This window comes from Myiozetetes cayanensis, unplaced genomic scaffold (genome assembly GCF_022539395.1).
Source record: "Myiozetetes cayanensis isolate MyiCay16 unplaced genomic scaffold, myiCay2020 scf4, whole genome shotgun sequence".
NCBI lineage: Eukaryota > Metazoa > Chordata > Aves > Passeriformes > Tyrannidae > Myiozetetes > Myiozetetes cayanensis.
Window position 1 is genome coordinate 63770827 of NW_026087631.1, and position 24264 is coordinate 63795090.

The 24264-nt window shown below is 46.2% G+C and overlaps 1 protein-coding gene across 1 annotated transcript in view; it reads right to left on the reverse strand.

Annotated features, from left to right (window-relative positions):
* LOC126647550 (protein unc-13 homolog B-like) overlaps positions 1-6948 on the reverse strand; it is a gene marked incomplete at its 3' end in the record, with an annotated part of 67247 nt that extends 60299 nt beyond the window's left edge. Inside the window, exon 1 of the mRNA XM_050329851.1 lies at positions 6874-6948. Within this exon, the coding sequence (XP_050185808.1) occupies positions 6874-6895 (22 nt within the window). The remainder of the gene's footprint in view (positions 1-6873) is intronic.
* Between the last annotated feature and the right edge of the window lie 17316 nt (positions 6949-24264).

Sequence of the window (24264 nt, forward strand, 5' to 3'; positions counted from 1 at the left end):
GGATCTCCACTACGATTTCCTTCTACAAAACAATTATTCAGAAGTTACCTGCAGTAGCTGTGATCAAATCAAATACAACATGGGTTGTCCAAAGACAATCTCTGACAATAAACAAGGGACATTTCAGAGAGGGTTAACTTCATGAAGTCAAGAGTAGTTACTACAAAATAGACAGAGAAGAATAAATTCAAATCAAATATGTCATAACCAGATGCAGGAATCATTTATGAGGAGTTTTCCAGGGGTCCAAAAAGCCACTACTCCTCAAGCTGAATTCTATTCCACCCCAAAGAGCTATAATGCCATGGTAAAATATACAAGAAATAAACAGTATCAACACAGGTTATGCGGCCCAAGTTGTAAGAAGATAAACAGAAGGGAAAGCATGAGAGTTAAATATAGCAAAAAAATCTTTATTATTTTAAGGAAAAAACCAGCAGCAAGGGTATTTCCTCCCATCCCATCAACTGACTTCACTGTTAATGGTGAAAAGGCATTAGGCATCCAATAAACGTTTGCCCCATGCTCAGGAAAAAGCAAGCACCTCTGAGACCAGGCACTTTCCAGCCCACTGGTGAGTGAAGATGATATTAAACATCCAATATGCAAGTAATAAAAATCAGAAGGTCTAGAAAACTGCCACTCACATGTCAGTGAATCAGTCTGCAGCCCAGCGACTTTGGCTTTAAATGCACCTGAAGAGATTAGAAAAGAGGCTCCAAGAAGAGCAGAGCACAATACCCAAGGTGACACTCAAGAGTACACTTGTAGGAGATCCGGTGCCTACAGACCACTGAGCACTCCAGAGAAATGTCTGAAATGTCTAAGGAGTTAAAGTGCTGAATAAAAATTATGCTCACTATTCAGAACCAGTTTGGACAGACTTACCTAAGCTGTACACACATGGAATTTTCTGAGATATATGACATATTAACGTAGTGTAAAATGACACAGTGTGGCAGGAATCCATTGAAACAGTAATGGCCAGCCATCTGAGAGACTGGTCATGGTCAGTGGGGTTTCCCACTCCTGGTGCCTGCCATGTTTTGCTCCTGCTCGTTTGGGCATTTGCCATTTACACAAAACCAAGCAGGACACACAAGCCAATCAAGAGGCAAATAATAAAAGCAGCGCTATGCACAACAGCCTAGTCAGGTACAAAGAGGACCTAAGAAAAAATAAAAACCATCTGAAAACCTGCTAACAGCAAAGAGATCTGATCCGAACACCAAGGATACACCTACAGAATAGGAATCCGTATCACAGAAAGCATCTGCCAAATTTTACAGGTCACAGCATACAAGCAAAACATTGTTTCAGCAAAACCCTTGGCAAAGATGGCTAAAGTATGCTCAGATAAGCTCAAGCTGACAATACAAGTAAAGTACATTTTAGTTCTCCATTTAACAGTGACAAGACCAACACATCAATATTAAATGTAACATTCATCGCTATAGAAACTTTTCAAGTATGATCAGAAAATAAAGACTGCAAAGAAAAGCAAATTCACGTGTGAAAGAGAAACCTTTTGAACTATAGACTCCAGAAATCTTTCTATCTGACAAGAGGCGGGAACAGCAAGGTGCTTTCACACACTTCCACCTCAAGGAAATGCCAGGGACTAACTAGTGAGCTTTAACCTATGAAAGAGGTAGAGTAAGGGAAGACCCTACACACTTCCACAGCAGCTCCCTATATGCTTTCAAGACCACACAGTGAATTACCAGAATGAAAAAGCAACGGAGCAAGAGTTATTAGGCACAACACTTCAGCTCAAGTTCTCTCGGAAGAGCACTGGGAACAGCTTTCAACAAGTGATTAACATATTTTTCAAAACACGGAGAAAAATTTGATCATGAGGCATCAAAAAATACATACAAGGAAAAAATTTGAAAGGAAATTTCTAAGGGGATGATTTGCCATTAGACATAGGCATTTCACATGCCTTCAAGTCACATATTTGAAATTAGGTCCTGGATTTAAAGCAGCAGTGTAATTTGCACATGCCATCGTGTAAACTGCAAGTAGCTCTCAGACTGATACAGTTTAAAATTAGGATCTTTCAGCACTTGCATTAAATCACTTTATTGTGTATTTAAACAGTATGCTAGTAACAATTTTAATTAGTTTGGTCTGGCAGATCCCAAAGTCCTCCCAAACTCGGAGGACACCATGGGATCAAAAAGGAAACAGATTCAAACTCAGGAAGCATCTCTGTACGTTTCCTTCATCCCACTGAGAAATACAGAGAGGTTTCAAGTAGCTCATAGTCCCTAAATACCTAAAAAGTAGACTCTACACCATTGAAACTTTTGCAGTAACAGTGCCCAAAGATGAAGGATCACGGGTTTGAAACAGGAAATTGAATGACCTCCTGTGAATCTTAAGCCAAATATGATTTTGTAGGTTTTAATCATTACTATTATTTAATAACAGAAAAAGCTTGAAGTATTAAAAGTTCTCTCCAACTAAGCCATCAATTATAGCTTTATAAACCTCAAACTTAACTGTCAACACAAAAATGCTCATTTAGTAGAAAACACTTCCCTTATTATCCAAATTTCTAATGCACTTCATTTTGTTCCAACACTACATACACTGGCAGCTTCCTCACTAAATACTGCTATAGAAATAGAGTTCACAATATTTACACAGCAAATTCTAAATAAAAATTATAGTGTTCTAATGCCCTAGCTTTTTAATGTGTGCTTCTGCTACCACTTTTAATGTCTGATTCTGTTCTTTTCCATTTTGATCTATAAAAAGACGGGGAGGTTTTTTTTCAATTCTGCAACTGTTTCAGAATACTGTCACAACACAGCAATGCAATTACCCGATTGCTGAGTACTGTCTATGAGTGTGACACGTAGGGAGCTCCAGCTAAAGAGACCTTCACCCTTGAGAGAGAAAGCTGGAGGCACTGCATTCAGTCTTACAGAGAACATCAAGGCAAGTTGTGGCTGTTGCATCAGGGTGGGGGAAAATCCTGTAAACAAAAAGTCCTGACACTTGACTACAGGGCTTCTAGACACAGTTATTTCTAAGTACTCCACAGGATAGAGATGTTTTAATTTCTATTATCATTAACATCCATTTTCATTGTCCTTCTTTGTTTCTTTCAGTTGGATGTCAGCAGAGTTCAGTTGGGTGCACCAGACACAGGAACTCAGGTTTTGCTGGCAATACAGGGACACACAGTTAAGTTCTCTGAGCAGTACTGCAACACTCCAGCTGTTCTGACAAATACGTCACCAGATAACAAGCTCTTCTAGCGCTTCGGAGCAGCCAGAAGATACACAGTAGGCAAAACAACAACATTCCCAACCTCCAGACAGTGTCATTTCACACAGCAGTCAACAACTCAAAATTCTACAGTGCAAGGCCAGAAGAGTTCACCTACGTCAGTCTCCCACGTACCTCCAGCAGCCAAGTCTCACACTGATACTGCAGATCAGTCCCCAAGATAAAAGCACATTACACAAAAGCACTATGCCCTCAAGGGACTAAGGCAGGTTCTGTGCACAGGGATGAGGGAAGAACCCCACTGACAGTATCCTTGGCAATATAATTATCAGGTGGATAAGGTACACCAAGCAGTTGGGAATCAACAACGCTGAAGACAGAGCATAAGCTGCTTTAAAGCAGAGGGGAGAAAAACCATAAGAGAACCGTCAGTGTCTTGAGACAGTAAGAGCTGGGGACAAAGTAAGAGGTAATAAAAGTGAGCGAGTGAAAGGGCCTGTGTGTCTCAGGACAATGACGCAAACAGAGCCTGTGACCGGGGTCTTCCTCTGCTATGACCCCTGCAAGCTGTGCTGAGACAGCACTTATTTCTACCTCCAAGTCAGAAGACAAGAAAGATCACAAGAAGAAATTTAATCTAGTTGAGATGTGAGGTAAAATCAAGAGTTCCAAGAGAAGATCAAGGAAGGTAACAATGGAAGACTTATGTGGAAAACTAGACTGCTTCCCTGGGATTGGTTTTATTTAATATGTGCTGTTTTCACAAATACAACACTAAATGCAAACTAATAAAGCAAACTATGCCAAGAGGAGATTATCAGACATAATCCAGACACAGCTGCTCTAAACAGGAGTGTATGCAATCTCTTTTGCACTTAAGCAGTGGAATCAAAATACGAAGAACTCTCCTAAAAGCCTCAATCATGTAATATTCAGGACTTCTTTTCTCCTTCACTTCACTTACACTCCCTGTGTATTTTCCTGCTTCAAAAAATTTGCTCCTACAACAGCCCGTTGGCTCACTACACAGGTCCTCTGAACACTGGCAGGCTCTCAGTTCCTCTGGCCTTAGATTTTCTGCCAGGTACTTCCTACTTCTATGGTAGATATAGCTCAATGATTCTGGAAAAAAAAAAAAAACAAAAAACAAACAAACCAAAGCACAACAGAACAAAACACCAAAGAAACAAAGAAAAAAACGACCACATTAAAAAAAAAAGTTACAAATAAAACAAACAAAAAAATCAAAGCAAACAAACCAAAACCACACACAAAACAAAAGCAAAAACAAAACAAAAACAAAAAGAAACAACGCCCCCAAAAAACAAACAAACAGAAACACACCAAAAAAAACCACGAAAATACACAACTTGTTCCCCAGGTAAAAGAAATGTACCGCTAACTATGAGATCAAGAAGCCATGTGTGCTAGCTGCTCTTTCAGGAACAAAGGCAGCACTCAGACATGTTTGGTGAGCACTGTTTTAGATTAGCCATTCATTAAAATACTATTAATGTGCGTAATTCAAGGGGGGTGGAAAATAAATCAATAAATTAAAACACTATCTTTCTGGCTGCCAGGCTTCTTGTGACGCTGACACTTAGGGGTTTTTCCGCATTTCCCTTTATCTGTTAAACTGCAATCCAGATGCTATTAACAGTGTTCCAACTGCCTACATTTATTGCACGGGTTTTTTTGTTCTCCTTCCATTTTAATCTCAGGTCTACACCATCCAGCACCACATTATTATGCAGTCTTACGTGTGTACCATTTTCAATGGAAAAAAAAAATCAGTTTTTTCAACTTTCTTAATAACAGCTTACTGGTGTCTCAACAACAAGTGACAGCTAAAAGAGCCTTTTCTGCGCCCCAGAATGTATTCTTTTATCTCAGTTCCTAGGACCCGTTTTTGTTTTCCTACCTCAACATACTTCCAATTCATGTTTGATGGTCCCTACTTGTGAGATCTCATCAGCTCAGCCTTTCAGTCACAGCTCCTTCGGAAAACGTGTTTCTTGAAGTGGCTACATTCCCCATGCTTTTGATAAAGTTGCTCAGCATCATCTATGTAATTTAATGCTGATGTTTTCTACTGTCTTCACACGACAGATGGAAATGAAAGGTACAATTTTCACAGTAATTCTCCATTACACACAGTGATCAGCTTCTTGTTTAGCTCTTTATACGCAATCAAAGGATAAATCAAACACAAGACCACATCATTCCAGGCTGCCAAAATGTTTTTGTCCCAAAAACTCTAGAGACCAAGAATAAACACCCTGAAAAGGGAAGACACTTTCATCAACTCAATCATCCAGTTCATGTTCTATCGTCAGTCTTAGTGAATGGTGTATGAATACACTTTTAACACAATCAGCTCCAAGTGAAGCTCAAAACCATATTTTCCTTAAAGGATACTCTGAAAACATTTTGACCATGAACCATCAAAAAGAAAAAAGAAACACCTATAACATATAAGCATCCTTTGGCTACTAAGAATCAGCTTCAATGAAGAGATTTTGGGAAAGCCTTCAAAGTGGACTAGACAAGTCCGTGTCTCACAGTTTATAAAGAAAGGCATGAAAAGCATTTTTGAGACAAACGTCACACTTGTGCACCTCTCCTAAGTCCTTAAACACTGTGTATGTTTAAAAAGAGGGCTAAAACTTTATTCAGTAACACTCTTCAAGAACAGCACTCGCCCCAAAACAACACATCTCAAGATGCTCAGCTGGCACCTTATTAACATCATCACGGACACATGGATTTTGATTCAAAAAGGTGACAAGCAGCTGGATAAAGGAGCTGCTATCAAATCAACCCACGTGTGTGGAAGAAGAGATGAACTATCAAAAGCACAGCAGTGCCAGTTTTTTTATCATACCTGGCAAAGGAGCTGAGAACATTAAAACTACACTTTTAAGCCGCAGGGCACGGTTAGCGCTCGGGGACGCCCTGTGACCACGGCTTGCAGCTCAGGGAGACACATCCCAGTAGCGTGAGCCCTGTGGCAGATGGTTTTCCCCGGGGATTTGTTATTATTTATTTATTTTCTGGCACAAGGGGAACAAGAGATGGAAAACCGGAGATGGAGAGCAAGCCGCTATCACTGTAGCCCACTGTGCAGAGAAAGTGCCCACAACCTGTTCAGCCAGGGGGACGAGGCTCGGTGGCAGGACGAGAAGGAGATTAGGGATGCGCCTGGAGTAACAATGCACGCTACAAGGCGAGCACACGGAGTGACAGCAGCCCTGCTTCCTGCCAGCGAGCTTCACTGGGCGGCAGCGATTCAACTCGTGTCCGAGCCAACTCCCAAAGTCAAACCCGGCTCCTCCCAGCTCCTCCCGGGGCTCCGGGCTCCCGCCGCCCGGGATCGCCGCTCCCGGACACCGCACCTGCCCCCCGGCCCCGCGGGCACCTCCCGCCCCGCGGCAGCGCAGGTGGAGGCTGCGGGCCGAGGCCGCCCGGCGGCTCCGCCGGCAGGCACCGGCACGCCCCGTCCCCGCTGCCGGGAGGCGCAAATCCACTTCACCCAGGACAAAGCCAAACCCTGCCCGGGCGTGACACCCCCCCCTCCACACACACACACACTCCCATCCCACCCCATCCCGCCGCCGCCGCCCCGCTCACCTCGCACGCACAGCAGCGACATGGCGGCCCCGGCAGCCGCCCCCGGCTCTCCTCATGCCGCCCGCGGACACCGGGAGCGGCGGCGCCTGAGCCGGGGCGGGGCCGTCCCGCCGGGGCAGGGCCGAGAGTGACGAGAGGCGCGTCAGGGGCAGTTCGCGCCCGAGGGACGGGGAGCTCGGGTGAGGGGGTTGGGTGCTTTGCTTCTCGGTGGGTTTTGTTGTTTGTGTTGGTTTTCTTTTTTTTTTCCCCCCACCGGCTTTTGTTTCGCTCCCGCAAGGTGGGAGAGCTCGCTGCGGGGAGTGGCGTCCTGGCTGTGTCTTTTCGCGGGAGCTCCTGCCAGCGTTTAGCTGTCCCGTCCTCGCACAGGTTGTGGTTTGCTACCGTAACATCCCGAGCTGGAAGGGACCCACAGGGATCATCGAGTCCCGCCCTTGCCCAGGACACCCCAGCAATCACACCATGTGACTGAGAGTGTAGTCAAAATACGTCTTGAGCTCTGTCAGCCTTGGTGCTGTGACTACTTCTCTGGCGAGCCTGTTCCAGTGCCCAGGCATCCTCTGGATGAAGAACCTTCTCCTAATAGCCAGCTTAAACCTCACCTGATACAGCTTCATGCTACTCCCTTGGGTCCTGTCTCTGGTCACCAGAGAACAAAGAAGTTGTAGACTGCAATGAGGTCTCCTCTCAATCTCCTCCAGGATGAATAAGCCAAGTGTCCTCAGCTGCTCCTTGCATGGTTTCCCTTCTAGACCCTTCACCATCTCAACTGATGATGAAAAAGCTTGATGGATTCGCAGCAACAGCCACCTGTATCCCCCTGGTATAGAAAAAGCCATAAACAAAACACTTCTGGAAAAGCAGGACAAGCGGGTGTGATTCCTGTACCCTAAGTCCTCCCACAGTACTGTTCCTAAAAAGGGCAACCAGCTCTGAGGGTTTTCAGAACCTGATGCGTTTGTGCATTTGGTAACCCCTAATCCACCTGTCTGATTGCCTGGTCTGTCTCAGATCCCTGTAAAGTCCTTGCACCCCCATGTTCTCATACAGCGACTCACGAGTTGGTTGCCTGTTGCAGAAAAAACATCCTGAGGTGGTTTCCCTTGAGCCTGGTTCTAGTCTGGTTTCCCTGATCACCTCTAGTGCTTTCAGTGCTGCTTCATCCCAAATTATACATAACCATAACACTGCAGAATGTTCTTCTAATTCTGAACAGAGGGTCCAAGGTGAAACAAATAGTTTCTGAGATTGAAACTCAGCAGCAAAATGTCATATGATGTGATTGCTATTCCATTAACATTTAGAACAACTCAAAAGTCCACAAGGAGAGTGGAAGACAAGACTTTTAGCTGTGTTTCAAAGACACAACCTACCTTCCCAAGATTCAGAACTAGACAGGTGAGATTTAATTTCTGCCCTATCCAGCACAGCATGTTTTACTGTGTTTGTGTTTGCTGCCCAGAAGTGCATCAGTGAAGGGAATGTGCCAAAAATATTCGTAAAGCTTTCCTGAGATACTAAGAGGAAGCACTTGTAAGGATAAACCGTGATGTTCCTGCAAAAAAACAAGCAGACTGTGTGCTAAAGGTGTTACCAAAGGCAGACTCAAGGGACTGGGAACACTTGCACTTAGCAGTGTGAATGGGAACTGTCAGTACAGGGAGCTGCAACTGCCAGCACTGAGGCAAGCAGGAAAGAAATCTTCTCTTCTTGCCCCTGAAGTGGTTTCAGTGCTGCTGAAATGCTGCTAGACTCCTGAGAAGCTCTTCTTTGCTTCTTCACATGTTCATCAAGTGTAACAGTGGCAGACTGTAAGGGCTCCAGCACACCAGCCTCTATTTTGTCTGTACATCATCAAAGCCTACCCCAGTGAGCTGGGCACAACACTGACTTTCCAGTTAACTTGAAGGGAACTTATTGTTTTGCTCTAAAAAGTCCATTATTATTTATCTCACATGTGCCTCAGGGCCACATCCCTGGCCTTTTCAGATCTCCATCACTCCTCTGCATTCATCAGAGCCTGGGAGCTTTTCATCAGCAAAAGATGTGTTTGAGGGTCCCTGTGCTGTCTCGATGCCTTTTCTTTCCTGTCTTCTTTGCAGCCTTCTTGCAAATGAAGACTCCTAAACTTTGCATGAGCTAATCTCTGCCATAAACACACACTCCCATCATGACTGTTCTCTTCCCTTTGTGGGGCCCTGTCCTAATTTAAAAATTAAAGCCTTGAAGGCCATAATTGTTACATACTGCATCATGCAGCACCTGGTACAGCAAGTCCCTGTCTTACCCACAGCTTGCAAATGCTACCAGAATACAGAAATTATCTCATCAAGGGCAGATGATGTCATATGAATTTTTAAAATCACACTAATATGTTATTAGCAAGCGTGGCAATCAAGTAAGTGTCTTGTAGCTAGGATGAGATATGTAACCACCAGCAGTAACAGTGAAGGCTGGGATTATCACAAATATTATTATTTCCCTGCAGTTCTGAGGTCTAATTAGACGCAAGTGTTTCACCAGACTTTATATAATCAAAATAAATCATTTGTACTTGTGTGTCTGTCTATCTCTCCTCTTCTTTCCACCTCAGATAGCCTGGAAGAGGGATCAAACCACTACTACAAAACTTCTGCAAAGCAGAATTGCCTTCTTCTAAATTATGTTTGCTCTTTGAAATCAACTTCCTTATGTTTTCCCAGCTGAAGTGACACTCCCCAATGCAACTTTCTCTGTTATTGTTTCTAGTTCTTCCTCTGGACATTGTTGTCATAAACACCAAAATAGTTTAGTGATAAAAATGCAGCATTAGAAAGAGGAAAGAAAAACCCTGCACTGTCCTCATGCTCTTAAACATGAATGATCTTGCCAGGTTTATTTCTATAAATCCACAAAAGGGAATGCCAGGTTTACAAATACTTAACTACAAGCAGAGCCCTAACCTGTTGTAGCAGACCAGATGAAAATTCTGCAGCTGACATGTGCTCTGGTAGCACAGGCAGCAGTGTATTTTTTTTTTTAATGGAGAATTCTACTGAGTTAAAGAGGAAAAATACAGCGCAGCGAGCACACTGGAGCAACCTTCATACACTATATGTCTTTCTGAACAACAAATGAGGTTTGCAGAACAACTCTGCAAGTCAGAAAGGAGGCATTACTGTCAACTCTAAAGTAATACCTAATTTTTCTCTTGCTGCAGAGGAGGAGTTAATTTTTTCTGGTTACTCAGACCCCAGCCGTTGGTCTCGGTTCACCTCCTGTTGAATAAGAAAGTAATAAAAGGGTGATACTACACTCACTGCAGCTTGCCAGCTGTTTTATACCTACCTGTTTGCTGTACTTTCCCTGTTCATAGAGCAATACTGTACCTGTATTTGCCGTCTAAGTAAAATGTGTTTGCTTCTTCTCTTCTTGTTCTTCTGCATTTTTTGAGCTTTGTATTTGTTGCTGGAGAATGGCTCAAGCTGAAACTTAGCGTGTAGCAAACCCGTGTGGGCTTTATTTTAAATGAAAGGGTTTAGATCTGTTAAACCATTTTTTTCTGTTATGCAACTGGAAAAAAAATCATCTCAGACCTGTTTTTTGGGGCTAAGCTCTGAAGATAAGGAGAAAAAGCTTTTAATTTACCCTCTGACATTTGGCAGGAATTCAGGGCTGAATATAGACTAAGCAGTTGATTGATATTCTGATATTGGAAAGCAGCCCTCATATTTATTTGACTGTAAAATAACAGGCTACTGAAATGGCTTTCACTGGTATTTCTGATCTATTACTTTATTAATAAAATGTAAGATTTGCACAACCACTAGGGGACCATAGGAACTCTTTCACAGTACTGTGTGGTGTCTTTCTTATCTATGTGCAGGAGACATTTCAATATCATCCTGAAATGCACCTTCACCTGAAGTGGATCGCAGTTGATTATCAGTGCACAAGGTGAAGAACACCACATACATGCACTGAAAAGTGCAGGGAAGCAGCCTGCAATCCTCTCAGTTATATATGAACCATAATATTCGGATTTAGCACTCAAAAATACCCCAAAAAATGTTAAAGGTCTCAGAACGGATGGGACCTCTGCACCTGCAGGGCAGCGAGAGTAACAGGGCAGCAACCCCCACCAAACAAGCAGCCAAATTTTGGGCTGCAGTTTAGGGCCTTCTCTTTCCAGTGTCACAGTCTTGGCTTTTCCTAAAGATTGGTGGTATCTGGAGGTGACAGTGGTCTGGCAATTAGAGACATTAACCAATGGTTTAATTTTAATTGCTTCTTGGATCAGTGTCTCTCCAACCATCCTGTTCAACTGGCTACCATGCCACTGAAGTCACCGTACTGAGCCTTTCTTTTTGGCACACTCAGGAGCATTCTGCAGCCATTTAGCTTTCCTCCACAAGTAGCACGAGCACTTGTAGGGTTTAGTAGGGTTTAGTCTTTGTGCCTTAATTCGCCACCCACAAAATGGAGGTGGTGATATTTCTTTAAGGAAGGAGGTATTAAAGATAAAGGGTGTCCTGATTATAAATACATTAGTGGTGATGACGTGTGTGGACACTGTCACTTCCATTTAAAACAGCACAAAGAGATCTGCCAGCTTTTAGATTATAAGGCATGTTCAAAAGACTGGGGGGGGGCGGGCAAGAAGTATCTTTTCATCTCAAGGAAAAAACCCTCTACATAAGAGAGCAGCTTCCATGGGAACTGATCTTTCAATTACAACTGCTCATGCTGGAGTTGATAGAACTGAACCCATTTCTCATACAATTATCCCAAGCATCCCAAATATGGCATTTCTTATTCATACTGGGTCAGTTTGTCCTTGAGACACAGTAGGATTATGCTGCAGGCCACACCCGGGGCTACACATGTGCAGTGTGGGATCTTTATCCAAGCAGTGAGCAGCAAAGCCAGCAACACAGGGTTTGTGGGAAGTAGAGACCCTAACAGGGATACTTCTCCAGGATCTGATCACGCATGCCAGGACTGGTGATGCCTGCTGGTGATCCCTCACTTAGCCAGCATGGACAGTGGCACTATTGCTGCCTCCTCAAAAGCAGGTGTCGCAGAATCACGAAAACAACTAGGCTGGAAAAGACCTCTGGGATCACTGAGTCCAACCTATGACAGAACATCCCCTCGTCAGCTAGACTGTGGCACTAAGTGCAGTCCACATCCAGTCTTTCCTTAAACACCTCCAGGGACAGTGACTCTTACCACCTCTCTGGGCAGTCCATTCCAGTGTTTAATCCCCCTTTCTGTGAAAAAAAATTCCTCGTAATGTCCAACCTAAACCTCCCCTGGCACACCTTGAGACTGTGTCCTATCATCTGGTCACCTGTTACTAGGGAGAAGAGCTTGACACCCACCTGGCTACAACCTCCTTTCAGGTGGTGGTAGAGTCACACCTGAGCCTCCTCTTCTCCAGGCTGAAGACTCCCAGATCAGCTGCAGATCAGCTACTATGGAGCCCTGTGAGATGGTCATCTTTTCATTCAATAGGAACAGGTGACACCTATTCTGCTGTTCCATACTCCTCTTTGATTGGATTCATATTTAAATTGAGCCATGGCTTCTCTGTTACAAAGGGAGGGAATAACAATTTTATTTTAAATGAATCAGATATTTTCACTTTCCAAGAGGATCCACTTTTAACTTGGCAAGGTGCAAAACCCCTTACCCCAGCTGGGCTTGTTTCCTGCCTTACAGCTGTGTCTTCAGTTTTTTTGTTCTGTTCACATTAACAAGCATTTGAGGAGTGCAGAAGGTTATCCTTCAATAAAGAAGCCTAGGGGAATAGCTTTTGTCTTGCTTTTGTACTTTTTATTCATTGAAGATGAACATTTGTCAGACGTAAAAGAGGAGCTATTTGTCAAAGTTACAACTGTTGGCAAATACAGCTGAAGCAGTCGGCTCTGAAGAAGAAGCACCGTGAGACCGCAAAGGACTCTTCTGTCTGCTTAAATGGCATTCCCATCCCAACACTTCAGTCAGAAGCCACTGAGTCAGTCAGCCTCTACCAAAGAGTATCACAGGCATAAAGGAAATTGTGCTCCCCCCTGGGAATTCTGGATACCTCTCACTTTGCTGTGGAGCAGCTGGCCAGGGCTTCTCCCCTCTGGCGTGGTTTTGTGTCAAAGTGTAATTGCTATCTGAGAGCATCAGGGAGAGAAGGGGATTTTCCACACTAAAACAAAAAGTGCCTCGGTGAGACCCATGAAGAATATGGGGAGGTATTTAATTGTGTTTATGTGGAACATGGTTTTTGTCAGAGAATTTTTATAGTATTCTTGTAAAATTTACTTTCTAGAGGAATAAAGTAGATAGCAGGAAAAGGCCAACCTCGCACAGTTTAGGAGAGCCACCAGCCCTCTAGAAGAGGCCAAGTGACTGGCACTTGCTATGCAAACAGGCTGTTTAACCTTCCAACTAAGCTGTTCCATACGTGCTGGAGTTCAAGCAGGGGGTGTGTCTACCATGCCTTCCTGCTACGTAAAAAACGGGGGGAAAGCAGGCAGGCAGGCAGGCAGGCAGGCTGTGTCTCCCTCCTCCAAGCTTACAGAGGAATAATAGCAAAATAAAAGCCCTGTTGTGACAGTTTTTGACACCAGTGTCCTCAGAGAGAGGACAGAAAGCATTTTGCAGTTCTGTCCCCTCAGTTTGCTAGGAGTCTCTCTAGTTCACATTTTCACTCCCCTTTTTGTCTCTGTTTCCAAAGGATTTAGAAAAATCCTTTTCAGAAGAATTTTAAATGCAGAGATAAGAGAAGCTTATCCATTTCATTAAATGTCCACGCAATGTCTAGGGCAATGCTGCTGATTACTGGAGTATAAGACAAGCAGTAAGTAGTAATTGGGAAATATCTCACTGAACAAATCGTAATTTTTTTTCCCCATTACTCCCTCCCTCAAAGCTTCTTTCTTAAACAGCAAGTAAAAATTAACAGCTCTTCAGATTTTATGTAGTTGTGTCCACAGTACAACCTGCCTGGCAGCTGTGGGGCACAGTTGCCTTAATAACAGAGAACTGCAGGTAAAGATAAGTCACAGAAGATGTAGCAATACAGCCTGAAAGTTGTTGTTTTATGAACCATAACTCTTTATGACCATGTTGCTGAACTTCACCTTGAATCCCTGCTGGCAGGTTTGAGAGGGTAGGGTTTGAAAGATTAACAAAAATAGAGGATCCTCTTGCAATCTTCCCCAGGAACACCTTGAACTGCATAGGTGTCATTTAGGGACTATTTCACATCTTTAAGTGAAATAAATTGACAAAAAGTGATACAAAAGCGCAATTCATAACTGTTTCTTTGGCTGGACGTTATAATTTTTCATTTTATGTTGCAGTAAGAACAGGCACCATTCATGAGATCTTTGAGTTTGCTCTAGAGCTGAGGATAAAAGGAAATAAATAAAAAAAATAACAAAAAAAATGCTTTTCCAACTTTCCTATCATGAAGCAACAAAAGAGGGCAATAAGCCTTTGCTCTACACTCATGGAAATCCAGCCCAGCTGGTTACATAAAGTTGCTTAGGAAAACCAGCAAAGGCTGGAGAGAAACAGCCTGGGACAGATATGGTGTTTAAACATTGGAGCTGTGATAAGGGGTCTGCAAGGATCCTGCCACTGTTGAGGCTTGCCTTGGCAGCAAGCTGCAAAAACTGAAGGGTGAGAAGTCCCTGGTCACTAGATTATAGCTGTGGAACAGCCCTGAGCCTCACTGCAATGCCTTGTACCCTCTGCAGTACACCATGACTCCACAGCCACGTCTCATCTCACCTGGGAGGCTTGTCCAAACCTGAACCCACTCAAAGGGAAGGAGCAAGGGCCACTGACACCTCCAGCCCCGTCTCCACTCTGAGCAATGCCTGGTTTACTCCAAGGCTGTCATTTCCCTCCCTGCTTCTCCTCTTCCTCATCTTTTCCCCTCTGCCTCCTGAGAAGGGCTCAGCTGAAGCATCTCTCAGAGCCTACCGCCATAGGACGGATGCAGGCAGTACCTTTAGCTGGCACAAATTGCCAGGTCTTGTCTTATGGAAGAAACTGGTGATTCTCACTGAGGAAAGTGAAAAAGAAGCAGAACAGTCCTGGAGAAAAGGGCAGCAACAGAATAACGCCACTGAGATAAGGTCAGGTGCAGCAGTGGAAAGCAGAGCTGTGTAGGAGGGCCTGGAGAGCAGCTTCAGGTCTAGTCTCCCATCATCTACAGGAAACTTTCCCGGTCTTCTAAATTGTGAAGTTTCTCACAACTGAGCACTTGAGCCACACAGCCTGTGGTGACATCCATCAGTACAAGCTGATAGGATCGTGACAGGAATGTCCAGCATAAGATTAAATAGGTCCCACTATCTGGACCAAAACCTGCCACCCCCAGTTGTTGGGGTGTCTAAGATATGCTGGGAGGCAGAGGTGGCTGTCCAATTTCTAGAAATATGAGGCTGTATATACCTACCTGCAATGTTGTTTGCTTAGCCCAGAGTGTTTTTTTGGCAGTACCAGGCATGCTTTCTGTGCCTTTGCTCTTTCTGCTAAGTGTACAGAGCCAGGATTCCAAGTTCATCTACTCACCGGAGACCCTACAACCATTTCCTTAGGGTACTGCTCTTAGCCTCAGCATCCTGGCCAAATTCCAGTTGGGTAATTAGACCATGATTATGTAACTGCTTGTATATACCATTCCTCTTCCCTAGGGAGTCTGTCTGTAAATTATTTGATGCTTTCAAGATTTCTAGTCATTAACAAGGCTGTTTCCATTGTCAGTGGGAGACCAAATTCTGGCAGAGCTTGGCAAATCAGTACCAGCTGGGGAATGAACAGACCAAGGGCAGTCCTGCCAAGAAGGACTTGGGGTGCTGCTGGGTGAGAGGCTGGACATGACCCAGCCATGTGCACTCACAGCCCAGAAAGCCAAACCTGTCCTGGGCTACATCCAAAGCAGGGTGGGCAGCAGGTGAGGGAGGGGATTCTGCCCCTTGCTCTGCTCTGCTGAGACCCCACCTGCAGTGCTGCATCCAGCTCTGGAGTTCCCGGGACAGGAAGGACATAGACCTGTTGTAGTGAGTCTGGAGGAGGCCATCAATATGCTAAAAGAGCTGGAGCACCTCTCCTGTGAGGAAAGACTAAGAGAGTTGGGATTGTTCAGCCTGGAGAAGAGAAGGCTTAGGAGTAACCTCATTGCAACCTTCCAGTACTTTAAAGGAGCCTACAAAGAAAATGGAGAGGAATGTTTTACAAGGGCATGTAGTGACAGGACAAGGGAGAATGGATTCAAACTGAAACAGCGTGGGTTTAGATGAGATATTAGGAAGAATATCATTACAATGAGATGGTGAGACACAGGCACAGGTTGCCCAGAGAAGCTGTGAGTGCCACATCCCTGGAAGTGTTGGATGGGCCAGGTTGGATGGGGCTCTGAGCCGCCTGCTCTACTGAAAGGCAACCCTGCCCATATCAGGGGTATTGGGTGGATTCTATGATTCTGTGAGTGGCTTCACTTTACAGGGCTTGCCTCTAGGATGGGTATTGCCTGAGTGACCTGGAAATTGCCTGTGGTAGTCAGAGTCCTCCTGCCACCTGGGGAGATGCTGATTTGAGCTTGCTCATAAAGCCGAGTTGTAAGCAGCAAGACCCCCCACTGGGAAAAGGAACAGTGTCATTGTTATGCTTAGTGAGTAGGAAAGAAACAGATTGGCAGAGTCATTTATACGTGCTAGGGATCATTTCATGGTTTGCAGAATTGAAATTCTTAATGGCACTCGTTAGAAGTAGTTTGCTTCCAGATTCTGTTTGCTTTCATGTTCAGAGCTACATGCATTGACAGAAAATTCTGCTTGGAAAAATGGTGACTACTTGCAACTGCACAAACCTAAGAAAAATCAACGTACAAAATGTAGGAAATTTTTGGCAGATACCATAATTTTTCCTTACCTTTTTGATCCTTAACTGCTAGCCATTTATGTCCCATGGAATATTTGTGTACATACAAAAATGCTGATGGCTCACACAAAGATGGCAGATAAAGAGATTTTTGCTTCTATCACAGATTTTTATCCATCATCTGCCTCTTCCTGTACCCAGCAGTTCCCTTCTAGTCTGCAGTAGTCATACAGCCAACTTCCTGTTCCCATCTGGTGACACCAGTGCTGTGTTCTGCGTTCAGAAGCTCCTTCAAGCCAAGTCCTGGCTAACACATCCACAGGGGAAAACCCAGTTCCTCAGGCTGATGACAGCCTGCAGCATTCATGGCAGGCCCGACTGCAAAAATCACCCTGATATTCTGGCACCAGGATCCCCTACAGAGACAACACAGATGTAGAAGAAAAGCATTCCTGCCTGAATGCACCTTCCCATAAGGCAGAGAAGTTTCTGTAAAGATCTGCAATCAAACTACCAAGCAACCCAAGCCCTGCTTTGTTTTTTGCAAAAGTCTGCTAAGACAGCATATAACCAGCCATAAAGGGCATGTTTCCCTGCAGGATGTGGAGATTTTAGTGCAGAGGTTGGAAGTATCTAGGAGCCTTGTAGGTAAAACCTAATATGTTTCTTTGGGCTTGCTCATAATCTGAGCGTTCACAAAAAACCTGCCCACTTCTGGTGCTATTTAGTGAAAGTTTCTCCCTGTGGCCTCACCAATTCAATGCTGGCAGAGTGAATTTTTACAGACCAAAATCCCTAACTGCAGGGCACTGTGAAGCCAACGTGAACACCCCCTAGGGTGTTCTAAGTTTTACTACTAGTTACATCTGCATGTGGGGATGGAGGGGCTGGCACCTGCATCCTGTCTCATCTTTTCGTAAGGGAGACCAGGGCTTTTCTAGTGCTTTAGGTGTGTGTTGGACCATCAGCCAAACCAGGAGCTCTTCCCAATAGCAGGACAAAAAGGGGTTGCAACACATGCTGGAATCTCAGCCGAGAGCCAAGCAGACAACACAGCTGGAAGCAGACAGCTCTCTTGCAGAAGCAAACCAAGATGAAAAAACTTTTCTTTTGCATGTAGTGATTTCTAAAAACTCATCCTTGCACCTTCTTCCAAGGCTGTTGGTGCTCTCAGCCTCATCATCTCTACATTTTTCTGTGTTCATACAGCCAAATGAGCAGTTTTAACTGTTTCGCAGAGGTGGGATTGTACCAGTGCTTTGGCCATGGCACAAAAGCAGGAGGACTGGATTTATTCTGACACTGAGTTTGTGCAAACCTGTAAAACTACTCTACTCCTCTGCAAAGCTCCTGAGGACATCTAGCCCTGTCTTGGTCCTGATGCAGTGTTAGAGGGTGCGCAGATGCTTTGTCATCTCTGATTTGTCACCACTGGGCCATCGACCACATTTCTCTCCTGGAGACCCTGTATTCCTTCCAATTCTGTGTTCTGTGTCCTCGCTTCTCCTTCCCTCTGAGTATCCTTTGGAGTAGGAATCCCCCTGGGCTTTCTGTGAGATTTCCTCTGGGTTGGTATTTAGCTTTACAAATGCAGGTGTCTGCAGCCTGGGTATCTGTCTCTGAGGTCTTCCCAATGTGTCCCTCTTTATAATCCATGCAAATACTTCTTGGTAACAGTTCTCTTCACCCTCAAGTATATGTATTCAGCCTAGGTTAGGTGCCCTGAAAATACCTATTTTTCTTCACTGACTGCTAAGGAAGCCTGCATGTCTTACCTCAGAGGAAGGCAAATGTCAGATGAGATGAATCTAATGCTTTACCTCTCAATATGGCACTGACTCATACAACTTTGTGCTCACAGATTTGCATTTTTATCTCAGACTGGGCTTTCTTTGCCCAAAAAGAACCTTGACCTGCAATGATTTTCTCCTCACAGGTGTATCCTTCAGCCTCAAGTTCAACTTGGCTAGGGCAGAGATCTTCCTATTCATCCAGTTCTTCCATGATGGAGTAAAAACAATATTACCCTGCCAGTTTTTCAGGGCATAAGCAATATGCCAACTTCAAATCAGGTCCTTCTGTGCACCACAGTCTTGAAAACCCCTTCTGCAGAGCACCTCTAATCTTTTCCCGCTCTCTCATAGGAAGGAGTCTCTTTAAAGCTCCCATCAGAGCTATTCTGAACTGTGTGGCAAAGGATCTTTTCCCAGCCAAATGTTGGACCCATCTGGCTGACACAGTCCTAAAGAGAAACCACATGTACCTCCCTCATTTTTCATCCAGCTCTCCCAGTTTCCCACTGCCTGCTTTTCTTCGTCTCTGAGGTTTTCAGCGTCCCTCCACACTCCTCTCGCAACACTCCCAAAATGGGAGCTGACTGGTTAGCTCAGCTAGCAGGCTCAAATCCATGTAGCACTGGCTGACATTTTTCCCAACGCATTTTCCTTGGCATTGTCTCTACCTGCTGCTGTGTTTCAGATCACAACCTCTCAAAGCCACCATTTGTCCTTTCACTGTGAGCTGGCACAACAGCTGCTGAGGCACAGCTCCTCTGGAGAGGGCTGTTGCTGCAATAGCTCAGACCACGAGGACTCTTTGTCTGATTAAATCTGAATGGGGATTAGTAACAGAGGAGGAAAGGGCTGTAACTTTAATTCATGAACATTATCCTCTTTCCTTCCCTCACCCATTCAGCATTGAAGTGGACGAGTGGCTGCAAAACAACATTTTTATGAGAGCTATATGCACCCTGTGCTCCCCTGTGTGTTTATTCCAGCTGCAGCCAGCAGAGAAGAAAACCCAGAGCCAGCCCTGTTGAGCTGTGAAGACAACTTCTAGAAATGGCTTCTCACTGTGGGGCATGTTCAGAGAGCATAACCTGGGGATGAGTGGCCCAAAAGTAGCCAAGTGCCTCCCACTGCAGCCATCCATACCTGGAAAGAGGCAGATGTGATCTCTTCCTGTTCTGACCCTTGGGCTTTCACACTGGAAAGCTCTGCTGATAAAAAGCTATCCTATGTGTGTGTGCCCTTTTGCCTCCAGAGACTGGACATGGTGGACAAAGAATTTACTTAATGGCATAAGGTGACATTTATTAACACAAGGTCACATTTGGGGTGTAATATTTTTTCCCCTCTGATCTAAAATCAAAACAGCTTTGCTGGCATGGGCACTTTTCTTCTTTTCTTTTTTTTTTCTTTTTTTTTTCCCCCTCTCTTCCCCCTGCCCCCAGATATAGGTGTGAAAGACATGGGAGTAGGTCCCCTGGGCTGGAAATTTCAGAGAGCCCAAAAACACTCCCCAGACATTGCTCTCACTGCCAGCATGGCTGCAACATCCTTCACCACTGTAATGCAAAGCCCATGGGCACAAGGGATTTAAATAGCCCCAGAGCCTCCTTGCACCTTTCCAACCCAGAGCCAGGGATCTGCAGCCTGGCAGGTGCTCCTGGGGCAGGGGCAGCCGTAGTGCTGGGAGATGGGGCCCAAGGCTCCTGCCTCCCCCAAGGCCATGACCTCGTTTCTTGCGCACCCGCCCGCGCTGAGCCGGTGAGACTCATCCCGGGAGCCCCGCGCGGGCAGCTGGCAGGGATTTTTGCATCGTTTAATTCTCAATCCTCCCAAGAGCCTGGGGAGGGATTGAGTGCACTCACTGAAACGAAGGACAGAGCCGGGCACCGGGAGTTGAAAAGGCCCAATGAGAGCAGTTTGTTCCCAAATGTCCCTTTTGGTGGGAAAAGGCAGAAATAACAGCCAATGTGGGCATTTCTCTGTCCAGCAAACTAGCTGGAGCTGGCAGCTCCCATTCAGCCTGCATGGAGTACAATGAAACCTTGAGAAGGGTCCCAGCCTGGTGCAGCAGAGGTGACAGACCATGGGCACCTGTGATTTGGGACAGAAAGGTTTGTCCTCTCTGCTACCCACTTCCCTGTGAGCAGAGATGCCCACGCTGTGGTGCTGGATGTGTTTGCACATCTGAGCATGGTGCACAGTTGTCTCCAGATGGATGCCCAGACAGGGTTTCTCGGGCTGCAGACAGGCACTCTGGCAGTGCATCAGCTTGCTGGTTCTGCCCAGCCCTGCCTGATAACACTGGCAGCCACAGAAGCCCCTCCTTCAGAACATAGAATCACAGAACATCTTCAGTTGGAGGGGACCTTGAATATTATCTTGTTCCAACCACCATGCCATAAGTGGGAACACCTTCCACTAGACCAGGTTACTCAGATCTGACCCTCTGCTCCAGAGGCTCCTTCTGACCTCTACAGATGCAGATGCAGATGAGTTTAAAATGGACAGAGGGGAAGATAACTTCTCAGTGAGGCACCTTTCTGACAGAGTTCCTAGAACCAACTCCTACAGAAAAAAATGCTTTTCAAGGTAAAGGTGCAGCACCTGGAAAGTGGGGTCTTGCAAAGACAGGAAATGTTGGGCATGCCCAGCTCCCACCCTTAGGTAGTCAAGGCTCAGATTATGGCAACAACAAGGGGGATAAACAGGTCTGACCGGAGATTTGGCTGTAAACCCAGAGGAAATGATAGTGGGTCTCTGACAAGGTTTCCAACATGGTCTATCACATCAACAGAATTCTCATGTGTCCCCGGTACAGATGAGCAAACAGGAAATGGGAAAGGGAGCACATCAAAATGAAGTAAGTCCAGCAATGCAGGCACAAACAGCAGCTTTGGCTGCTCCAGTGTTGTGCATAGTCCCCAAAAACCAAGCCAGGCACCATCAGGAGCATCCCCTCCATAATACCATATCAGGAACTTTGCAGCTCTTCTTGCTTACAAAAATACACCAGGAGAGCAAGCACAGATGGAGGAAAGAAATGGGAACCTGCCTTGCCTCCTCATGGCTGTGTCATCGAACATATTCACAGGGAGTCTCAGGAACAAACCAGCCTCCAGGCTGCCACATTCAGAGGGAAACAACAGGACAGGGGAATACAGTAAGCCCCAAGCAGTAAGAACTTGAGTGGAAACAATGGACTTCCCACAGCACCAGTAGTTTATAAAAACACCTCTCTGCATCCTTTTGATGAAGTACCTGCCCACACCAGGATGAGAAGCCCATTAATGGTTCTTGTGCATCCTAATACCCCCACCTTGTGCTTGCTGTTGCAGACCCCAGGGCAGAGAAGAGCCCCTCTTTCCCTTTTGCTGTGCTGGCCTGTTTACCCCATGCTTATGCTGTGCCTTCTTGCTCAGAAAACCCCTGAAAGAAGATTCTGGTAGGAACTGTGTGCCTGGTGTGGCCTCACCATGTGGCCTCTCTAGTCCGGCAGCTGCAGGACTGTTGCCCATCAGCATGTTCGTTGTCCCCACATCCTCTCACAGAGGGAAGGTAGAGCAGAGCAAGGACAGCAAAGGTGCAACGCCAGGCTGCTCATGGGCAGGGCTGTCTCCTGCAGCAGGGCTTGCTCCTGCTGTAACACTGACCTGTGGCAGGGTGAGGGCAGCACCCCAAGCTTAGGACACGCACCCCAAGCCTGCAATCACCGGGTCCACTCTGGCAGGTCATGGCAGGGCCCCGATCCCCCCACCAAAGGTGCTGGTCATGGCTGCTGAAAATAAGCTGGGCTGGGCTGCCACCTTGTGCCAACAGGCGTCCACTGACCGAGCCTGGCACGGGGAGTGATTTTCACATTTTCAGTGACCCAAATGGGGATATACCCCCATACTCCAGTTCCCAGGTGAACCCCACAGAGCTCAGCACCTCCCTGGCAGCAGGCAAGGGGCTTTGTTGTCACTCGATGAAACCATCTTCACCCACATCCTGGGGTTCAAAAAAACCCCATATTTGTGCAGATCTTGGCCCTGCCACCCAGCAGCTGAGTCCTCAGGGAGTTGCCCAGGATCTGAAAGAGAGGGTGCAGCACGCCAGTGTGCCACGTTTAGTGGGGGCACAGGATCCCTGTGGGTGCTCTAAGTTGCAGAGCTCAGTGAAAGGGCTCAGACCCAAATGCCAAGCACGGTCAGGGAGAAATGCCAGAATTCCAAAAGGTAAGGGCAAGCAGTGAGCGAGCAGCCTGTGGCACTGGTGCAGCCCACAGTGCTGAGAAGCATTTCTGAGTGGCCCCAGCCTCTGCCACCCTGCCAAGGTGACACCAAGGGGACCTTCGCCTCCTGCTATCAGCCCTGGCTCACACACGTGGCTGGGGGTGCAGAAGCAAGGCAGAGATGTCACTGCCCAGCCCAGGCTGCCCTGGCATGCACCAGCCCTGGCACAGCCCACACCAGCCAGCTGTGGAGCCGATGCTGTCTGGGTGGGTAAGCGGAGTTTATCATGCCTTCAGGTTTTGTTTGTTTTTGTTTGTTTGTTTGCTTGTTTGCTTGTTTAAATTTGTTTTCAAGGCAGGCATGAAGGAAACTGAAGGGAGAACAAGGGAGGGACCTATTCCCACATCCAGTGCTTGGTTCAGGCACTTCTCTTCTTGGAACAAACATAGATCATCAACACGCTCTTCAGAGCCTGTCCCTGCTGCCATTCTAAACCCACAGCTCGGCCTACAACTTCCCAGCTGCAGGGCAGGGCAAAGGGCCATTAAGTGAAGTCAAACTGGCCACAACAATGGGTGATCCTGAGGGGTGAAGTGGCAGCACAGGGAGGTCTGCATTCTCAACAGTGAAGGATGAACAGGGATTATTTCCCTGGTGCTGAGCAGGCTCATATGGTCCCCAGGTGTTGTTCCAACTCTGGCTCTGGGGTGGCAGCTGGGCACCCCCCAAGTACAGCTGGCAGGGACAGGCAGGGACGTCCCCAGCCTGGCTTCCTGCTCAGAGCAGGACATGACATCAGATCTGCTGTGGCTTTGTATTGCAAAACCTCATGCCTGGAGATCCCTGCCCTGGGCTGTGCAGAAATTCTTCCTACTGAGCATCCCCGGCCTGCCAAGCTGCAGCCAACAGCCCTCATCCCTTGTAACATCCTCTGCTAAGCAGAGCCAGGATGGACCTGTGGAATGTTGCCCACAACCAAGACTCCAGTTTGGCTCTGGAAGGTCTCTTGTGTATCTCAGACACAAAGCAGCAGTGAAGTGTGGTGGCTGTAGCACTGGATTAATGGCCTGCATCCAGCTGCAGGTCATCCAGCCTTTGCCACTGAGGTCCCTTTTCTCCTCGGTACCTAAGACCTACCACAGCCCCCTGGAGGTCCTGGTGCTGCCCTTCTCTACAAAGGTGCTGGGGCACAGCTGATGGGAGAGAGGCAGTACTGGAGACATGCAGGCTGTGTGGGTATGGGAGGAAGAGAGCAGCCCTGCCTGGCCTTGCCACCAATGCTTGTTAAAGTGGTAGCAGGTCCATCTTTCCTGGGTAGTGCTGTCACTTCTGCCTTTCCCATCAGAGCTCTGGATCCCAGGAGACACTCCCAGTTTGGGATAAGGCTTTGGTGGGTGTAGGTGCTCAATCAGGGTGCCACAGTGACTTCACTGAGTTGTGATCTCAAGACCTGCTTGGAGCCATACCAGGAGGGATTCTCACAGCATCAAAAAGGAACACCACCTGTACCCTAAGAGGTGGAG